Source organism: Balearica regulorum, chromosome 7, assembly GCF_011004875.1.
Source record: "Balearica regulorum gibbericeps isolate bBalReg1 chromosome 7, bBalReg1.pri, whole genome shotgun sequence".
Lineage (NCBI taxonomy): Eukaryota > Metazoa > Chordata > Aves > Gruiformes > Gruidae > Balearica > Balearica regulorum.
This window is the reverse complement of record NC_046190.1, coordinates 13,231,916-13,253,531: the sequence shown is the minus strand read 5'-3', so window position 1 is coordinate 13,253,531 and position 21,616 is coordinate 13,231,916. Positions and strand designations below refer to the sequence as shown.

General features: G+C 41.8%; 1 protein-coding gene across 1 annotated transcript in view; it reads left to right on the top strand.

Annotated features, from left to right (window-relative positions):
• SORCS3 (sortilin related VPS10 domain containing receptor 3) overlaps positions 1-21,616 on the top strand; it is a 309,773-nt gene that overhangs the window by 145,998 nt on the left and 142,159 nt on the right. The window contains exon 4 of the mRNA XM_075757979.1: positions 21,295-21,453. Within this exon, the coding sequence (XP_075614094.1) occupies positions 21,295-21,453 (159 nt within the window). The remainder of the gene's footprint in view (positions 1-21,294; positions 21,454-21,616) is intronic.

Sequence of the window (21,616 nt, the reverse complement as noted above, 5' to 3'; positions counted from 1 at the left end):
TACTCAGTCCCTTTTTGGTTTAAAATTATTGCCTGTGTTGATTCAAGGGAGGTAGTGGGACAAAGACGCTTTCAGCTACCCACAGAAGTCAATGTGGGAGGGCTGCAGCACGTAGCTAATTGCTGGCAGTGGAGCTGTGTTTGGATGGGGTGCAGCCTGTTCGGTTTGTTCACTTCCAAACTGCCCATCTCCTGTCTCCATCAATACGTTTCCAAGCTAGTATTTTGCTCTTTGCACTGTTCTTATTACTACTGTTGTGTTTTCCATCACTGGTCAGTCTACAGAGGTTTCAGGATTGATTTTTACTTCAGTGTATGCAACCTTAAGGCAGTCATAGCTTTGATTACAATTGGCTGCAGTATGTGTGTGTTTGGATGTATAGAGGAGAGGAAGAATGCAGTGGGCAGGGGTCCACTTATATTTTTTTCTGATGCAGAAACTAAATTATTCTAACAACTACCTTGACTTCTTTTTCCTGAGCAAAATGGAATGAAGATGTTTCTTAGTGAGCTCTCCTGGCCTTCACGCCCCTCTCATATCTAAGATGGTGGGCACTGAAGAGTTAATTCTTCATTCGGTTTCCAAAGCAACTCTGCCCACCTAAATGCAGAGGCAATATGCTCAGTTACAAATCCTACATCATTGGTGTAAAGTCTCCCTCACAAATTGGAGTACTAGGATATATGATTATCTTCTAGCAATTTCTTAAGCTATCAAGCTTTACAGATTAGCAGTCTTTTCTCTCCTTTTTATTAATAATACCTACATTTCATCACGTAGTGGCATGCAGACCTATCTTTACCTGTTTTCTTATTTCAGATGACAATTTTTTAAAATTTTTTTTTTTTTTGGTCTTGTGTCTTAAGGAAATGATTTCTGGACCTATCTGTCTGTCTTCCCTCTTTTCCTCCCTTCTGAAAATTCTTTTGAAACGGAGAGATGAGCTGTAAGGAAAAGCTGTAGGAAACCAGCTTCAGTGCTGGCTGCTGTGGGACCAACTTGTTTTCATTTTTTCTACCTGTGCTAAATATATGGGCACTGTTACTGTGCATAGTTAAACAGCTGGTTTGTCTGAACCCAGAGCTGACTCTGTTGACTGTCAAAGCAATTCCAAACTTCCATGCAGCATCTGAAAAATGCCTGGATAAGGTGTCACTGGAGTGGAGCATCTGGGATTTGTTGAATTCAATATAAGGTTTATTGTCAACCCACCCCTCACAGATTCATGAGGTTATGCACTGCAAAAAATGCACTTGGTTTGTAATCTTCTCCAAATCTCTCTGGATGAATATTGTTACAGTGGCCTGCAGAGTAAGCATCATGTTTTTGCTGAGCTCCTGAGGACAACCACCAATAGTGAATCACAAAGCAGTAGGTGAGGTGAATCAGTTGCTTTCTTTACCCCAGTAAAGAAAGTCCAGATCCCTTGTGTTTCACCTCTAACGGCACAGATGCTGGCTCGTTGAACACAATGCAGTGATCTCTTGTGAACCCCAAAAATAGGTCTTTCTTTGAGGCAGTAGACAGGGTCGGAGACACCAAAAGTGACACGTACACAGGGCCAGTGCACACACAGTGAATTGTGCAGACCCTTTCCAGGCAAGATATTTTCTCCTCAGGCATTAGCTCCCAGGTAGCGATTGGACCCTGTGTGCCTCGCAGCTCCTGTTGAGTTTTGATGGGTTTGAACACTGTTGCTAGCCCTGTCTGCTCATTAGTGCTTAGAGGATTAGCAGTTACTTGGAGGAGGGGAAAAGCTTTCCATACATTCATTCCTAATTGATTTACTAGTGAGAAGGATAATTACCTCTCAGCTACCCTGCAGAACTTCAGTGGGAATTACCTGTCAAAATTCTTTGAAGACCCAAAATGCCTCTCTTCAGCTGTTAAATAGGAATTATGCATTCAGCCAAATGCCAGTTATATAAACATCATTTACCTGAATTGTGGCATAACCCTAGGCTCAATTATGAGGCAAGAGGATTTAAGTGCTGGCTTTTTTCATTCTTCTTTTAAAAGAAAAGCTTTTGGTTTTAATTTCTTTTTTGAAAATTTTTGGTGGGAATATTGTAAGTTTTTTGGCAGCTTCTGCTCTATTTCTCTGCTCAATGCTGTGCCAGGTCATGGTGAGACACTGATTTCTCAATACCCACATCTCTGCTTATTGCAATATGGGGGATCAGACAAGGCCGAAATCGAAATGCAGAGGCTGCGCAGCTGGGTGGGGCATGGCTACAACCCATGGTCTGGGAGCCTTTGTCATACCCCTTCTCTCTTGGTCCCACGAAAGCCACACCTGATGCATGCCTTACTCTTGTGAATTATGGCACTCCAACACCCTTTTCTTACAAAGGGGATTCCTTTCTGGAAGAAATATTGAGCTTAATGTAGGAATGATTGGGTAAAATTCTGGAATATGTGCTACAAGTGGAGGTCAGAATTGATGACCTAATGGCTCTTTAGGCTTTAAAATATTTAGTCCTCTCTGGGTTTTATTCTGCCCCCAACAAAGGAATTGGCTGGTTGGTCAATGTCCAAGCAGAGACCAGTGATGAGTGGTGTTCCTCAGGGGTCGGTATTGGGACCAGTGCTGTTTAACATCTTTGTAGACAACATGGACAGTGGGATTGAGCGCACCCTCAGCAAGTTTGCTGATGACACCAAGCTGTGTTGTGCAGTCAATAAGCTGGAGGGAAGGGATGCCATCCAGAGGGACCTTGACAGGCTTGAGAGGTGGGCCTGTGTGAACCTCATGAAGTTCTACAAGGCCAAGTGCAAGGTCCTCCGCACAGGTCAGGGCAATTCCAAGCACAAATACAGGCAGGGTGGAGAATGGATTGAGAGTAGCCCTGAGGAGAAGGACTTGGGGGTGTTGGTTGATGAAAAACTCAACATGACCTGGCAATGGGCACTTGCAGCCCAGAAACTGACTATATCCTGGGCCGCATCAAAAGAAGCATGACCACCAGGTCAAGGGAGGTGATTCTACCCCTCTGCTCGGCTCTTGTGAGACCCCACCTGGAGTACTGCATCCAGCTCTGGGGCCCCCAGCATAAGAAGGATATGGAGCTGTTGGAGTGAGTCCAGAGGAGGGCCACAAAGATGATCAGGGGGCTGGAGCACCTCTCCTGTGAGGACAGGCTGAGAGAGTTGGGGTTGTTCAGCCTGGAGAAGGCTCTGGGGAGATCTTATAGCAGCCTTCCAGTACCTAAAGGTACTTATAAGAAAGCTGGAGAGGGACTGCTTTACAAGGGCATGGAGTGATAGGACAAGGGGTACTGGCTTTAAACTGAAGGAGGGTAGATTTAGATTAGATGTTAGGAAGAAATTCGTCTCTATGAGGGTGGTGAAACACTGGAACAGATTGCCCAGAGAGGTTCTGGATGCCCCCTCTCTGGAAGTGTCCAAGGCCAAGCTGGATGGGGCTTTGGGCAACCTGGTCTAGTGGAGGGTGTCCTTGCCAATGGCAGGGGGATTGGAACTAGATGATCTTTAAGGTCCCTTCCAACCCAAACCGTTCTATGATTCCATGAAAGTTAGTCTGAGCATCTGCTATGTAACATTGATGGCAAAATCAAGTCCCCAGTTAGCTATATGTATTGTGGGCCTTCTTCTTTTAAAGCTCTAAACTATTGTTTCAGTTTGGGTTGTATATTTAGTCAATTTTATTAATTTCATATTCTTTTTAGGCTTTCTTCTAAGCTGGTCCCATGCGTGTCTCCCATCCCTAACTGGAGAGCCCCAGCAGAGTGTTGAATATTACCCTTGCCTGTATTTGGGTGTCCTGTCGAGTATTGAAATGTCTTTCCTGACACAGCAGACTGGAAAATGCTGGAGCAGCCTCGAAGCAGCTGGTCCCTTAGTCCTGCCCTTTGCTCCTCAATGAAACACATCAATCACTAGTGTTTATCAGTGGGTAAAATCACGGTGGAGAGATCATGTCTTTGTGCCTGAAGAGGCACATTTTACGGCTGTGTGTACAGCCTCCATTGCTGGGAGCTGAAACTACCAGACTTGTATCTGCTCTGTTTCTCCTTTCACTTGCACACTAGGGACTTGTATTTGGATCACGAAAATCTGCACTGAGTTCTCATTAATACTGTGAAATTCCAGGTGATCATTAGACCTAGCAGTTAGACAACTCTGAAGTCCTGGGGGCTATGGCTTTCTTGAGAGTTACTGTTTTGAGCCCTGATGAGAAGCCAAGTGCCTGCAGTTTTGACACTTCTACCACCATGAAGATGCTCTAATAAGCAGAGTGTATTCCAGGGCACATCTTCCCTTTCAGTGCACCTGCCCACCCGGTTGTTTGTCTGAGAGACCACATGAGGAGCATCTGCTTTGCCTGGTTGACATGTAGGTTGCAACAAGCCTGATAATTCTGTGGTGAGCTTCAGAAAGGAGAAACTTTGGTATTTGTTTAGCAGCACCCCTTCCTTACAGATAAATGACATTTAAGGGCAGATGGTTGAGTGCTCTGAAAAGCTGAGACTTGCGAAATGCATAGCTTTGGCTTTTCTACCCTATAGCCCCTTGTCTGTCTTAAGGGATACGACAAAAGGCTGCTTACTCTCTGCTGGGCAGAGATCTCTGTTCCCTGCTGACCTTTAATTTAATGCTTTATTTTGGGCGTTGGTTACATTTTACTAGAGGCAGATTTTCACAGCAGTTTGGGAATTGTTTATTTCTTCCAAAGCACTAAGGGAAAAAGTCTCTTCTATTTTACTAAGAACACTTATTTTGACTTTTTAAATTCCTATTTTCTTTGTATCCTTTGTGTTTTTTTTTAATTTTACTTTTTGGTTGTTGAAAACTTTGTTAGAAAATTGGATAATTTCCACCTGTGTTTCTTGATTCTTTGACTAACTGCCTGCACTGCTGAAGTGCTGCGAGTCCCCATTTTCTAGTATGGGTTGGTCTGCTGCGTGAGAACAGAAGTCCCATATATCTGAAGCACTGCTCCTTTCAGGCACTGAGGTGCCATTTTGAATCTCAAGGAACTGTTGTTGAATCACAGATTTCATGTATTACTTTTTCAATTAAATGTTCTGCGAGGAGTGCATATTTTTGGTGAAGGTGTTGTTTAGTTGAAACCCCAGTTTTCACTATGAAACTTTTATTTCTACCCTTGGGATTTAAGTGGAGGTTGAGGGGATGGAGTTAAAAAGCATTTAAAAGAAAAAGAAGAGAGGAAGAAGGAAGAGAATGGCAACTTTGACAAAATCAAACCAAAAAGCACTTGCCTGTATATAGTATTGCTCAGATGAGATGTGGATAAACGGGAGGTCCTGATTGCATTTAAGATCTGGGGTGACAGTTCTGATGTCTTAGAAATACCTTCCTTCATGAATTTTCTTTGCAATTCGATTGGGTGCAGTCATTTTTAGTTTTTCTCCTGCGCTGTTGCCATCGTTGTTGCAGGTGATAACTTGAAGAATTAAAAGGTCTGTAGTCTTTTATGCTGACTCTCTGCACAGAAGTATCACCCAGGCGCAGTGGTTGAAATGAGGATTCCCTCCATTTTTCCCTTATACCAGAACTGAAGCATTAGAAATTTTATTTATAGATAGACCTTCTATCTAAGGGAATTGAACAGTAGTTGCAAACAGCATAAAGCAGAAATAAAGTTACAGTGCTCAGTTAAAGAGCTTTGAGAAAATGGTTTTGCAGACTATTTTCCCGGTTGTCATAGAGTCAAAATGGAGGGGCAGTCCAAATCACTGAAGCTGTAAAAGCCGAAGGCATGAGGCATCTCTCATACCTAGTCACACCTCTGAACTTGGCCTATCAGAATGAAAAATTTGGAGAGTCAGAAGCTCTGAGAGCTGCATCTAATTAGATTTGTTTGTTTCTGTGCAGCTTCTTGGGGATGAAGTGTGGCAATTGTTTATGAGCTGGCAGAGAGCAATGCTGCGTTGCAGTTCAGGTTAATGAAGGAAGAAGTTAATTGTGACTGTAATATTGAAATTGCAGAGGAATGCATCTACCAGACTGGAAACTAGCTAGCACATTGGGACTGACACCTCCTCTTACAGGAGTTGGAGGTCCTAAATGAACACAAGTCGCTTTGACCTCCTCTTCATTTATTCTTGCTCACTTGGAGAGTAAACCCAGTCCTGACCTCGTGTATCTCCAAAGCAAATTCTTCAGCTGTGATTGGTGCTTCAGGGAAAAAATGTGGTCCAAACTTATTTTGGTTTTGCCTTTATTTTAGTCCATTTGATCCCAAAGGGAATTCCACAGCATTTTGTTTTCTTCTTACTCATCAAATTTGTGATAGGCGGCTGAGGCAGAGGTTCCAGCATGCACCTGATGCTTGCTAACCCAGCTTAAACTGAGCTGCCATCCTTTGCCACAGCTCCCATTAGTCATCTGCTGCTTTTTCCTAAGATTGCATCCCAAGCTATCGGTGAGGAACTGAGCTCTGGAGTATCCTAAAGCCATTTGGCATATGGAAGGTTTCTTTGGACCCTTTCTCCTTATTATGCTGACACTGTGATAAACAGCATGTGCTGCAAACTGGTACTTGCTGGTATAGAGAACGTGTTTATAATACAAAGGCAATAGGGCTGGGTTAGAGCCACAGGGCAGGAGTGATAGAACTAGTTGTTTCTACTGTATTTTATCCCTAATCTTTTCCTTCAGCCCAATGAAATACTGTTACTGAAAAGCTCTTGGTTTTGCAGCTGCTGTTAACAGGGCCTTAAATTACCTGAGCTGCAGATGCAGTTGTAATTGTCTCTTCGTGCACCCCTTCTCTGGACCTGTTGAGCTGTGTATGATGTTCCCATGCTTCTCAGCACTCCAAAAATCATGCCACTCAGTCCAGAGCCTATATGGGCAGAACCTGCCTACTGCTGTACAGGGAAGGCTGTAGCTCTAAAACACAGCATCTGGATTAGCTGAGCTCGGGTCTCGTTATACCAGTTGGCTGTACAAATGCGACTGCGATCTGGTTAACATGGCAGTGTATTTCGTCTTGTAAATACACTTCAGGGACAATCACTGCCAGTCTCCAGAACTGCCAATTTAAATAGGAGAATAAAGATGGGAATGAAGTAGTAATATTTTTTTCTTTGCTTACTGATGAAGCAAAGATGACTTCCTCAAGGTCACCCACAGCATCCATGGTAGAGTCAGAGGACATGTGACACGATGCGTTTTATGTACAAGGTATAGTTTTGTGAGCTGTTGTACTTGGGATTCTCTCTACTTGTCTGATTAATTCAGCTTGAGTTTCTCACCTAAGAAATGAGAGAATTTTGGTAAATATTTGCAGAACCAGGACCTGAAACTGTGTGAAAAAGACCTCTTGAGTTACAGATATGTGGTAATGCTTGGAGAAGAGGACTTTAGGAATTTCTCCTTTTGAAGGGATTTTTATTGTCTTTTTTGAATACAGAAAAGTCATGTTTTCTCTGTAGATTTCTCTGACCTTTCCTATGTAAGAAATATAGTTTCCCGATGCTGGATGACTTAGTTTATTAGTGTTTTAAACATGATTCAAGATGAATTGAATGAAAGATATTCAGATGTAAAGGCAAAATATGAGTGTTACAATACTCTTAAAATATACGGTCTTTTTCAGTATGCCCAAATAGGTTTTGTTGTTTGTTTTTTTCAATAATTATTATTATTACTATATTTGGGGATTGTGTCTCCTTGTGGCTCTTTGCAATGAAGGGGCTCCTGTGAGAGAGTGCTCTGTCCTGCTGCAGCCTGGGACTTTGGGACCTGGGATGTTGGATGCCCCACTGGGACCTGACCTGATGGCTCCAGTGCTTAAAGAACAAAATACTGTCTGTTCATTTGCAGATTTTAATTTAACTACTTCTGACTTGACATAGGGATAAATGGAGGTCATATAGCCGCTGTTGTCTGGGATATGACCATTTGTCAGCACAGACAGCACAGAATTGGGACCCAGGCTTATGAGGGATCCCCAGCAGAAGTTCTCCCCTTTTTTAAATAGGGACAGTCTGATCGTTGTACTCCAGGGAAGGCTGTCCTTCAGTATGCATGAACATGAAAACTGGAGATTCCTGGGGCTTTTCCGGTTAATTCTCTGAAAAAGCAGATGCATTAAAACCCAAACAAATAAAAACCCCCAAACTCCACTGAACCTCACCCATTGCTCGTCAGCTGTTTCTACAAATAAACTCAATTGAGATAATTAACAAAATGCTCACATATGGCATTATTTAATGGGGGTGGAAGGGAGAAGGTTAGAAGAGAGATGGTATTTGTTTCTACCTATCTTAAAGATAGTACATTGAAAGCCATCGTTTAATGTTAATGAAGAAAAAAATGTTCATATATTATGAAACTCTGGAATTAGAGTTGCCTGTGTGTGCCTTTATGCATCTGCATTTCATGTCTTTGTACTTACGCATTCCAAGAGCTTTTATGTGCATTTTTCATAGGTTTCTGAACTCATTTAATATACGTTTGGTTAATGCTGAGGTAAGTATTTAAAGCGAATAGAAATCTAATGCAGGATTTAATTAATAAAGACAGGGAAGAAAATGAGGGCTGTCTAAGTTAGCTTTTTGAAAAATGTTTTGTTAAATAAATGTCATTTTAGCCTTTGCAGACATTGCAAGTCTGGTTGATAAAAGTAAGCACGTAGACACAAGATGTATAAGTAAAATAGCAAAAAAGCAGTCAGACACCTGCTATGTCATTTATCCACCAAGGACTGCAACTGTGATCCTGAAATCCTGCTTAGATGCTGCCTGGGGCTTTGGGAAAAAAAATGGTCATTTGAATGAAAGCAGGCACAGATTTTGGGAAAAGGCAAACCAGAATTCAAACCCTTTGGACCTAACTTATTTACCATGCACACTTCCTGAGGTTTCTTTGTGTGCAAGAACGGAGTGGGCAAGCAGTGTTTGTTTGGCATTGTTTGTGTATGGTAACTGTAGATATCTACCACTTTAAACATACAGTCCCCAGCCCATCATCCTAAAAAACCCTAAAACTGGTTGAGGAGGGTATCACTGCACTTCATTATGTACTGAAATTGTTGGAAATTCAAATTGCAAGGTGGAAAGATAGGAGAAACCCAAGCCAGTGTATCAGCTTTGTTTTTATATGGCTTACAAATAATGTTTGGAGAAAAAAGGCCAGTTACCAGGTAAGAGTCAGCTTGGCATACTGGTGCATGTCTGACGGGGCTGCCTTGTCTGGCTTCCTAAAAGTCGGTCCATCTCTCCTGTTGCTCTCTGTGTCTGCTTCATCTTGTATTGCTAGAGTCAGGGCCCTGCAGAGCCTTAGGGATGGTACGAGGTTGTAAAGAGAAGACATGGGGTAAAACTGGAAAGGTCACATCCACATTTAGATGTAGACTTCCCAGAGCTGGCTGTCAGTATTTAATAAAGAGGTAGTTTGCTCTAATTTAGCCAGCAAGTGTTAAAGGACAGATCAGAAGTTACAATATCCACTAAAATAAAGCTGCAATTTTGTCGCTTAGCATGGCCATTGCTTTTATGAAGTGGGCAGAGTGGACCTGTGTGAGCTTTCAGTGCCCTGCCTTGGTTCCAGGGACAAAGAGGGGCTGTCAGTATGCATCACCTTGTAAGGGGCTGCCTGTACATAACACCCAGCCTGTCAGCAGGGCGGACACAACTGCAGATCCTGATCTAGGGCAGGTTTATGAGACTTCCTTCCCTTCTCCACCCTCCCTACCTCTCTGTGAAACATGGCCATCTCCTTTACTGCTGCAGCTCCAATAATATATTAATTTATGAAGTATGAAAAATGAGGTAGTTTTGAATTAACGAGGAGGGGAATGGTGCTTCACAGAGAGCAGGATAATCAATCAATAATAACGAGTCAGCATGTCCTGTTATTAAAAAGGAGGAAAAATAATAGAATGGGTGGAGAGCATCTCTTGGAAAAGGGGCAGGTGGGTCCTTTTGAAGACTCCATAATGCTCTGACCTTGATCTTTACTGATAAGAGCTGGTTCACCAGGACAGTTATTTTTCTTTGAGGAAAATCCTCCCCCCAAACCCCCTCCAACCCCAAACCCACTAATCTGTGGCAAAATGTCTTTGTATTTCATTCTTTTCTGAAGTGAAGAATAGAGAAATTCAGCATTACTCATTGAGCGAATTCTCATTTTCAATAGATTAGATTAACAGAGTCTGCAGGGTACATGCTGGCTACTGTCTCAGTTTCTGCCATATATGCACATCTGTCTCTTATAGTATAAATGCAGTAACTCTAATTTCAGCTCTGATGTGATCAATTCTGTGTAAAATGCTTTATCCCAAGCAGCACTGTGAGTCCTAGAAGCCCTTGCATGGCTATATTAGGAGCAGTTTTTCTTCAGCATGGACTTTGGCTGGGTGAGGTCTTAGAAAAACATTTCAGCATATATCGGAGTGCTTGAGGCTTCCTTTTGCGCTATCCAGAGTTCATTGCCCGTGACCCTATCCATCCTAAAACACCTTTTTTCATTGTATACAGACAGACATTACTGGACTCTGAAAGCAATGATCGGGATTTTCTAAGTGGTGCACAGATGTAGTTAGAGAAAAGTCAGGCTGTAGTTTTCTTACGAATCTGGGGAATTAACACTTAGCCCAGTCCTTATGTCTGTTTGAGGAGGGATTCGTGCTGCCTTTTGCAGTGGGGTCCACAATGTTTTAATTCTCTGTTGCAACAGATCAGGTTGTCCTTTTTCTGACAAAAAAGCTTAGCTAACATCTCTTGCCTCCCTTGGAGCCATTCCGTGGCAGACCAATGTGATCCTTAAAAATGACTGCAAGAAAGCAACAAAAACTATGAAGCAGCTGTGCTCAGAGACTGAATGGCAATGGAGTGGAGGCAATGAATATACTGGAAACAGGCGGAAAGATGGAGTCAGCTTGGCAATTTTCTGGCTTCTGCCAATTGATTCCTAAACCAAAGTGTCAGGATTGTGCTGTAGATAAAACCTTTATCCCCTCTTCCAATTCCTTTTCCTCTTACCCTAGTTCTTCAGGACACTGTGGTGACCAGGCCTCGTGTATGTGCATGGAAGGATACAGAAAGGAAAGTATGTGATTTTCCCAAGGGTGCGAGGTATCAGTGGCCCTGTTGGAACAGGACATAGCGGCTGTGGTTCACAGTCACTGCGGCAGTCGCCCACCTTCTTGGTGTGTAATTGCAGACAAGACTTCTACCGTAAACCTGCAAGGACTGTATCATTGGGAGCTAATTTTGAAAATGAAATGGAAAATGTCAAAGCGAGTGAGCTGGTAGTTGTGAATCCTGTTCCTGCATCCTGAACCTTCCTATCTATTAGGATCTCTGGCATCTGAGTTAGCATATGGTGTTTGCAACTACAGTGGATAGCTTCGAGCTGAGAACTACTATGCAGAGGACTGCAGTGCCATCATGTTTGCAACTTTAACCTTTAATTTTTGGGGGCCTCAGCCTTCTGTCCAGAAAGGGGATAGAACTTCTACTTCCTCAGCTTCCACCAGTGGGGAGACGTTAGGAAGAGAAGTGCATTAGGGACAGTGAGGAACATGAGTTAATAGACAGCAGGTAAGTAAATTGAGATAGATCATTAGCATCTGGATGTGAACATTGATAAAGCTGACTGTTGTCTATGTTCTCTCTGCAATCTGACTAAAAAGCAGAAAAATAAAGTGTGTAAGCAGCGGAGAAGCAATGATGCATTTAAAATTGTATTCAGGTTTAATGGCCTCAAGGGAGATACATAATACAATTCTTATTTTTCTAAAGAGTCATGAAACACTCCACTGTCCTCAAATGAGATAGACTGCTGTATTTGGGCTGCAAAAGTTTACCCCCATGAGTAACTATCCATGCACATCTCTTTGTTTTCCATAATGGGGCAACTACTGTGAGTAAACTTGTTCCCACATGTAAAGTGTTCTCCCAAGTGAGACCTATAATCAGAGGAGTGTTTTTATATAAATGGTGTTCTCAGTTCCAGCAGCTGTGGTGCACACAGCCTCTCCTTACTGATAACATTATTTTCTGTAACTATTTATGCTTACGTGGTAAGTTACCATAATGGTGAAAATTACTTTGTAGTTCTATGGAAAATAGCACAACCATGCATTTACTCAAATAACATATAATTATAACAGTGAATGCTGTTTTTCTGTGCACACAGTTTGGGATCAGAGCTGTTCTGTACCACTAGAAAAAGCTGGTGACCACGAAACAATGTGTGAGATATGGCAACGATCAGGGATTTCCTATGTACGATCAAGAGTGAAAAGGCATCATGCAGAACTATGCTATGCAGAAATACCAGGCTCTTGAGCAAAGCAGAATATAGATCAGAAGCTTTAAATTTCTCTTCTGCTGTTTTGCTGTCTTTTTCCTGTGGAAGCACTGGCTTTTGCCTAAGGTCACCAGCCCAGGTTCCTTCTACTTCTGGTCCAGGCCCAGTCCTAGAAGTGCTGGTCAAACTGGGTGTATACAAAACAGCCACAAGTGGCGATGCTTGTATCCCATTTGGCAGTTTATAGAGGGGAACTATAGGTGAGCATGCTGTGATATGGAAAAGCCTTTGGCAAAATAGCTGAACAGCATGCAGCACTGAAGTGGCCTTGGGAAGATGAGATTACTGTGGCAAAGGACTTTGCTCTGATTATCTGTGGGGAGCTGGAGAACGTGCAGCTGTAACAAGAGTATAATGGGATGGAGTAACCTTGGGTAAACTCTGCCTTGCTGTGACAATGAAAAGGTTTTACAACCAAGCATGTGGCTGTTGCCAATCAGTCACTCTTTGCCAGGTCAAACACATGCTTTTTGGATGGCTTCCATCCCCACTGGCACCTGAAATTTAACAAGCAAATGCTTGCTGTGCCTTGTAATTAAAAGTGAAAAGTACATGTGTCCAGTGCCAAAAAGACAAGAGAAAGCAGGGAGACATGTTGTTCTGACCTGCTTAGCAGTAAAACAAAGATGAGACGTTCTGCTTTGTTGGGTCTAGTACGATGGCTTATTCCACTCCTGTGCATGCAAATTGGATCCAGCCTGGGATTTGGCACTGTGGGCAGGTTAGGACGGCAGCCTTACAGTATCTGAGTTCTTTTCCCAGCTCTGATTTTGCCTAAGCCTTACAGCCGTGATATATTTTCATTTCCCACCTGCCAAGGAGGATCGCAGAGTGGATTTCCTTGAGGAGCTCTTGCTCTGTATCCAATTTAGCCTTGATTTGCTCCTGATCCTCAGGGTGTCCTGCAAGGTGCATCTGTGCTCTTGCGCAGCTGCTGGAGGTGGTAATTAAATGAACAACCCTCCCCATAGGGGATGGGGTGTGTGAGCTTGGAATTCTGTAAGTGTTTTGTTTTGGTATGGCAATTTATGGCAGGTATGGCTGCAATGCCAAGAGCCTGTTTTAATTTTGTACAAATCTGAACAATTAATTGTAATTGTAATCTGGATATAAATGGATATGAGAAACAATAGAGGTCAGAAAGATTAACCAGGGTTATTCACTGTAAACAAGCATGGCAGGCTGATGTGCATCTCCTCAGAGAATACAAGGTAGTGCTGGTCCTTGTTTGATGTGCTTTTACTAATCTCTTTGCTCAGAGTTAATCATGTAAGATAACTCTCCTACGGATTTTCAGACAGGAGGACGATAGATAATCGTTCTTGTGCCACCAAACTGCTCTATCTCAGTGTCTCTCCAAAGTCTTTCTGGCATCTCCGTCCTTTTTAATCTTTACAGGAAACAAATGAAAGAATTGCTGAGATGTTGTAATCTTAAATGTGCACTCTTCCCTGACTGAGCCAACTGTATGTAGCGCATGCTGGGACTATATTCTGACTGCATGTTTAGTGTTTAAGTGTAATGCTAGTATCTCATGCACATAGATTATTCATCCTCATAGGCCAAATTTATGCTCCCTTGAGCTACTGGTTTCAAGTTCTGTTGAAACAAGGTACATATTGTGTTGGTTGTAGCTAAAACTCTTAGGCTTATTTCTGACAGTACCAGGATTCTGCTGAGGGGCTTTTTAAGTTAACAATGAACCTGAGATGCTTGGTCCTGGTGAGGAGGGTGTGCTGTTTGGATTTTTGCAGATTTCTGCTTCCATAAATGGTCTTGATATCTATGCAGAATATTGTGGTATCACTTACAAAACTTACAATGAAACTTGCTCTCAATTTTGAAGATGGGCTGTCTAATATATATAACAAGAGGACAACAGAATAATTACATATTGCATTTCAGAAGAGGATTTGATATTCATAAAAATGAACAAGCACCACAGTGATGTCTTCTTGTGTTGCAGTATCACCAGAAGACCCTGCGGTTTTAGGTTAAAAAAAAATTTAAAAAATCATTTTATAGCTTATTAGTTTCCACCTTATAATGGTTCTCTTATGTACCTCTACAAAAGACAATAGGTTCTACAGAGACATAGGACCTGCATGTAACCTGAACAGCATAATGTGCTCTGATTGTTCTCTCTTAATGCTGGAAAGATGGGGAACCCACAGGTGGAGTCCCGCGATGCTAGTGTCAGAGATCTGTGCTGTCTTCTCAGACCAGCTTACTGAAGTACGCACAGCTGGAGGAGTCTGTGGAGGAGGCCATTCACAGGAGTCGGACGCTTACGGAAACAGCTGTTGACATCTGGAAAGTTCAGTGACAGTCAATGGTATTCTGCAGAGTAGACATTGGCTTGTAATTACAGAGAAGTTCTGATAGCAACGAAGTTCTGGAGAAAGGTTAGCATGAAGTGCCTGAAAGGTCTTGAGAGAGCTATTTGGTTCTTTGGTCACGGTACATATAATGCAGACCCAATGCAAAAGTCTCGGGAAACTCTATTTCATTGCTCAGTTTCTATGGGTGTCTGACTCATTTTTCATTATCCAATAATAAATACAGTAGTGAAAGTCACCTTTAACACTTAAAGATTGCTTGGATTTTATGGGATTGTATTGAAGTGAGTGCCAAGGTATAAAAGCCTTATGGTTGAGGTACTTTTATAACACATGCTTCATAAACCCTTATAAAGTGAGTGCAGTGCACTTCATCCTTTAAGATTACAGCGTTATGGTTCTGAGAGATGGTGATCTGGTGCTATATTCATTAATTAAATCTGTTATTAATGTTAAATTTCGGGCAATAAGAAGTGAAGTTACAAGAAGTTGAAACGGGGTAGGTCCGGACAATTTATCTCTCGTGAAAGCTCAGCGCACCTTTACTGCTTGACTGAAGCCCACAGCTTATCCTTAACTTTAAGGAAGTTTTTGAGCCATGTGGAGCAAGAAGGAGCCCCAAATCTGGGCTACCCTGTAACACAAGGGATTGCAATGAGTGTTTTCGGACACAAAGTTATTAATTATGTAGAATCTATTGCCCTCTTCCTGGCTGTCTTGTTTGGCTTCCCAGAGAGCAGATGTCCCTCTCATCACAGCTGCTGATCAGTAAGTAATGGGGTGGATTGCTTTACTTGCATGTAAATAAATAGGATTTCTCTCTAGAGCAGATTTTTATCACTGCCATCTCCCATTTTTTCCTGACTGATATGTTGCTCTTGGTGACTGGAAAGTAGAGGTTGGCTTCCTTTTCCCCTGATTATTGCAGGAGTCGGTATGTCTCCAGGGCAGTGAGCAGGAATCTAGTTTGGGCTGATTTAATTAAACTGAAATTTTTTAATTTAACTGGCATGTAGTGAGGAAAGAAGAAAAAAGGGTCAGATTTTCTTTGCAATGAGTTGCATCTGTCCTTGATGGGATTGGCATAGAAGGGCTACAGGTGTACTGTGTCGCTGTGTTCTAAGAGGTTAAGAGGTATACACCTCTAAGAGGTGTATATACCTCTGAGGGCATCCTTTAGCCTGCAGGGCAAGTAAATTGCAGTAATGATGTAGGAGAGAGGAAGAGTGGGAGGGGAATGAATAACCAAATATTTGTCAGTGAGAAATTTCAGATGGTCAAACATTTAATCTAAAATGCTTCAGCAGTAAAAAAATACCTTTCCCATAAGAGATTTCCAAACTATTCCTATTGTACTTGTGATGAACTGATGTTTTGAAGGAAGAAAATGACTTTTGTATCTTTAAGCCTTTAAATGTCATTTGATTTTGGTTTTTCAGATTCAAAAGGAGGAAAGGACATCATAAGTCTACACACAGCAAAAATCCTCTGTTTGCATTGACATTTCAGGATAAATTGTTGAAACATTTTGGCTCTTTAAACTCAAAGCTAGTATGGAACTTTGGGAAGTAAGTAGGCTTAGCTCCAGAGGTCTTGTGGGATCATACAATCCTTTAAATGTTTTAAACCAAAATGGGAATTATTTTTTTTTTAAATTAGATTTCTGTTTTCCTCTTGTTGATGTCGATGTAGCCTGGCTTTAGGAAGGACCTAAAGTTTGGTGGTTTTTTTTTTAGGAAGGACCTAAAGTGGTTCTGAGTTGAAGGTCTAGTGGGAGGAGGCAAAAAAAAAAAAACAAAAACCCACAACAAAAAACCCCAAAAAACCCCTTTTTCACATGTAAGTTGAGCACATTCGATATGGAAATCACTGTGAAGCTCTAAACATGAAACCTTATGTTTTTGGTTTTGCAGCAGTGTTTGTGGCAGAACTACCTTTTCAATTGCAGAAGAGGACAATGCAGTGCTACAGAGCAAATTGCTAATACTTTGCTAAGGAGCTAGGTTTCTTTTGTAGCTATGGAAGCTTGGGTGGTTAGTAGGTGGATTTTTTAAAAACTATTTTGTTTATTTCTTTTTAGAATAGCACTTTATATAGGTGAATGAGAATGTAACTGGGACCTCTGAAAAGGACCACTTATGAAAAGCACATTAAAATGAAGAGGAAAATCAGAAGGCAGTACACAGTGGCTTAATGCTATCTACTTATTTCTGAGAACAAAAGACATTTATTTTGAACCTGTCTTCTTTATTCATTTACTGGGAAGTTTCCTGCTAATGTAGCTCAGTGGTGGTACTGCTACAGATATTGTACCTATAAAACTTCTCTGCTCTGATTTAAAGAGATGCGCTTTGGTAATTTACAGTGAAAGTTTGTTGGTTGAGAAAAATAAAAGGATTCAATGAAAACTAATAGTAATAAAAATGCCTTTTATGTGGCACGTTGTTTCATTTTTTGTCCAGAGGTAGTTTATTAAACGATTCAGCTGTGTACAAAACAGATCTCTATGGCATTGGGATAACACAGAACTGGGGAGCAAGAGCAATGATAAAGCTTTTGAATCTGATGCTATGGATGCAGGTGATGTGTTAGCAGGCCTGCTAATGTGGGGGCAGAGCTGTGAAGGGTACTGAGAGAAGAACCGAGTGCCAAGGTATGTCTTTGCCTTAACTGCAGTAGACAGATTCAGGCAGATACAAGTTCAGGCTACCTGTAGCTCCAAGCCAGTAGAGTCTGGGCACGTGGTAGTATTGTACTTGTGAGAAGTGTGCTAGCTCACTGCTGATGTGGTTCAATATTCCAGATCAGTGTCGTCTTTGTGCCTGGCTAGCTTGGAGCAGAGGAAGAGGAGTGTGTCACCATCTTGATTCATCCACCTGCACATAGCCTATGAGAAACCAATACTGAGGAAAGTGTTTGCATTAGCCCAGTGATGCATCTGGAATTTTTTTCAGGGTAGCAGGAACTCAGATTCTTAGTTACAAATCCTGCCTCGGATTTTTTTTTTTTATATTAGCCCCATCAGAGGGTATGCCATTTCAGTGGGTTTGTGCTGTGATACGGTGTCACTTTCCTTCCTCCCTTCTCTGCATTTGTTCAGAGCTCCTTTAAGGGTCCTACAAGCTCTCTGACAAATATGAGTGACTCAGCCACTTCTGTGGTTTGTGTACCAAATATATCATGGCACGTATAGGTATGATACCTCCCCTTCTTGATCTTTCTGCCTGCAGACTGTACGTCATATTTCCTGGGATAAATCCCCTTGAAGTATTCAGAGCTGGATGTGTTTCCCGGTCACGTGCTGAAGATATCAGTCCATACGTCGTAGTTTATGTTGTTCTTGCAGTTGGCCTCTCCGGATCATCTCCCTGCTACGTGCTTCTCTCACTGTTGTTTGGTGTTCTGCTGAACTGGAGTTCATTCAGAACAGCTCTGTATGTGTTGTCATTGCCCCCAAAGCTCCTGCTTTAAAGGAGATACACCACGTACCAGCCAGCTGTCTTCCTCCGCATTCATCTCCTAGGGACCTACCTGAAGTTCAGTCTGATTTTCAGTCTGGTTTGTTTTGTCTGGTGCTTGCCATTCATTGCCCACTGAATTTTGGAGATCAGGCTATGGTGTCTAGAGGAAAAGCTATGTAGTATAAACCACCTCAGCTCAAGTATGTTTTCAAGGACTTACCCTTAGCAGTAATCAATCCTGCCTCCCCTTCCCCTCTCCGCTTAAACTAGAGAAGGCAGCAACTGAAAATAATATTTTTTTATATATGTGCGTGTATATTCTAGAATATAGCAAGGTGAAATGTAATTTCCTTTTTAATAAAGGCTGCCATTTAATTTAATATTATAGAAAATGATTAGATCTTAAAAACCTATAAATTACATTTGACAACTCTCTGGTGCTCCTTTGCTATTCCTTATGGCAATTATAAATGGCAACACCGGGTGCTGGCAGAAATGCTCATTCTGACTGGAGTTTGTTTATTGGCTCCTAATGAAAAGCGATTAATCTAAATCGCTACCGGGGTGGATACTTCTCCCTGGCCCCATAATGAGAAGTGGCGGTTTCAGGCCTTTGACAAATGTCCTGCTATTTCCTCTGCCAAAAATATGTCCCCTCCCCCTGTAGCTTCCAGCAGAAAAAAAAATAAAGCCCAGAGTCTCCCATTCTTCTTGTCCTGCTTGCCACATCACAAAACTGTGGACCAGTCCTAGCTGCATGACTGGTGGTGGCCTTTTGTTTTTCACTCCAAGCCTCCTGTTTCTTCCATCCTGCATTGTGTAGGATCAGCCTTGCCTGGGAGGAGATGCCAGGTCTGTTCTTTTCTCCATTTGAAGAATGGGGGGTTGATATCAGACGCGGGAGAGTGGGCAACTTATGTGATGGCACTTACAACAAGATATGACTGTTGTTAAACTCTTCTAGCTTTCCCTCTAGCTGTTAATTTTCCTAGCTTGATGGTTTTATTATTTGATCTTGCAACCACTGTTATGCTTCCAGAGGAACAAATTGCCTCGCTTTGTGAACCAGCTGGTAGAAACATCACCTCTTCCATCTCATCTGACCTATTTCTTGCACTATCCACCGAAGTGTTGCAGATTATGTGTGAAAGGGCAGTGGATGTTTTGCGTGTGTACCACATCAGGTCTGTGCAACTGTTAGCTGTCTTGTGCTCCTTATCTGAGGGCAGAACTCTAGCAGTGACCTTTTAATATACAGCACTATTAACTTTGTGACCTTCTGCGACATCAGGTGGAAAAATCTGTTTGTTCCTGAAGTATCCTTACTTTTAAATGTAAGATCTCTCTGGAATATCTTGTATTGGCAATCTTACATCCTTCTTCCATTCTGCAGATGCAAGTGATTTTTACTAAAGTATGTTACAGTTCTCTGTCTGGCACAGGCAATATGCTTTAGATGAACAGGGGTATACTTGGGGGACAAAATGTCTTTGAAGTCTAAGTCACCAGTGACAGAAAAAGTATCTTCAAATAGTGGGGAAACCTTTCTTGTTTGGAGCAAAATGAAATACGTATTTTGATCTGATTAGAAAGAAGAAGTGTACCAAAGCTTCCTTCTAGGTGGAGGCCACGGGACCTGTTCTCAAGACTGATTCCCAGGGGGTCAGTTGCCTGTGGGGATGTTTCCCATTTCCCGTGCTGTACACCAGAGCACAATGCAAGTGCACTTTTTCAGGACTTGTGGTGTGGCTTTCTGTGGGAACAGGTAGGAATTACTTTATGAGGCTGGTAAGCGGTATATGTGAGGGACGTTGAAGGAGCTCTGAGCTCAAGCTGGATTCATACAGGTGGCTTCACCCTGGGACAATGTTCAGTTCTAGTTTTAAAGGCCCTTTTAATTTCTTAATGGAAAGGATCAGAAACCATTTACATTATATTCACTTTCCCTTGGTGACTTCATGGAGTTAATGAGGTGCTTAAGATTAAACAAGTGCTGAAATTTTTTGCTTGATCAGGGTCTAACATAGCAAGGGTCTTACCATTCTTTGTAACTGATTTTTGCTGTCAAAATTACTGTGTTTCCCTACCGCAGTCTTGACGTTGGAGCTCTATGAAGGTGGATAAGAAAAGTTAACGTGGACATGCTAGTGTAACAAAACTCCGCTAGCCGAGTTTTGTTTTCTGCAGCTAGCTAAAAAAGTCAGTTCCTGAATCTGTTTTCCTGCTGAAAGGCAGTTTCTATATTTGTTTCAGCTACGGTATCAATAACCTGCTGTGTTTAGCACAGCTCTAATTTATTTCCCACTGTTTGCCTTTATTTTATGGTACTGGCATTTGCTTTAATGTGATGTCGTTTTCTCCAGATGTTAATAAGATGGTGTTAATGTTTCCACAACATTTTTTTTGATAACATTTATGTAGAGCATACCATCTGATAATGCAGAATCAACCCATTTTAAAATATTGGTAATAATTTTCTAATTAAAATTAGAGGCTCAGAAGTGTTTTCTTCTCTGTACAAATTGAGGTCATATACTTTCTCGTGCTTGGGGAAAACTATGTGTTCACTGGGTAAAGGAACATATCCTGCTATATAAATTGGAAGCATGATATATGAGATTGTGTGTCAATGTTTGCAAACGTGCACATGGACTATTTTCAGATGCTAGCAGCTGATCCAGGTAGGCATTCTGTGTTTTCAGTGAGGTGATGCTCTCATTTGTAGCTCCACAAGTTGCCAAATAATGAGCCTTAAATCTCAGGAGTGCCCTGTTGTGTACTTTTGGAGAGAGTATTCCACATTTGGGAAGAGAGGTGGTAGACTGGAAAGGGACCAGGAAAGCCTGGTGTGGCTGTCTGAAGTTGCTATACTGAACCAAAATCATCTTTGACATCAACGTAGCATTTTTCATTCTTGTTAGGTTTTCTTTTTTTAATCTGGATAAAAATAAAATTAAAAAAAGGAGTCACTGAATGAATCTATGAATGAATCATCAAATAAAATGGAAGTGAAACACTACCTTCTTTCCTCTCCCCCTATTTGGGAAATCTTACGGGCTGATTATACTGTTGAGCAATGTTCTGAATGCATCTAATACGAATCAGTGCTGTATTGCCCTCACTTTTAAATGATGTTCAGTTTTACTTTTCCGTTAACATTCTTTTCCCTCCATTCTTCTATTTAGATCATGCTTCTTAGTGATCCAGAGATTGAGAGCAGCATCCTCATCAGCTCTGATGAAGGGGCAACTTACCAGAAGTACCGTCTGAACTTCTATATCCAGAGCTTGCTCTTCCACCCCAAGCAGGAGGAGTGGATCTTGGCCTACAGTCTGGATCAAAAGGTGAGCAATTGATATCATATTTCAATGATTATTGAGGCAAGTGTGGAAAGGGACAGTGTGTAGAACTGCACACTTCTAGAGATCATGAAGAAATTATGGCGTGCTTTGCTGTTCTTGCTTTGCAGGTTTCAATGTGCACAAACCCTACCCACTAACTCAAAAG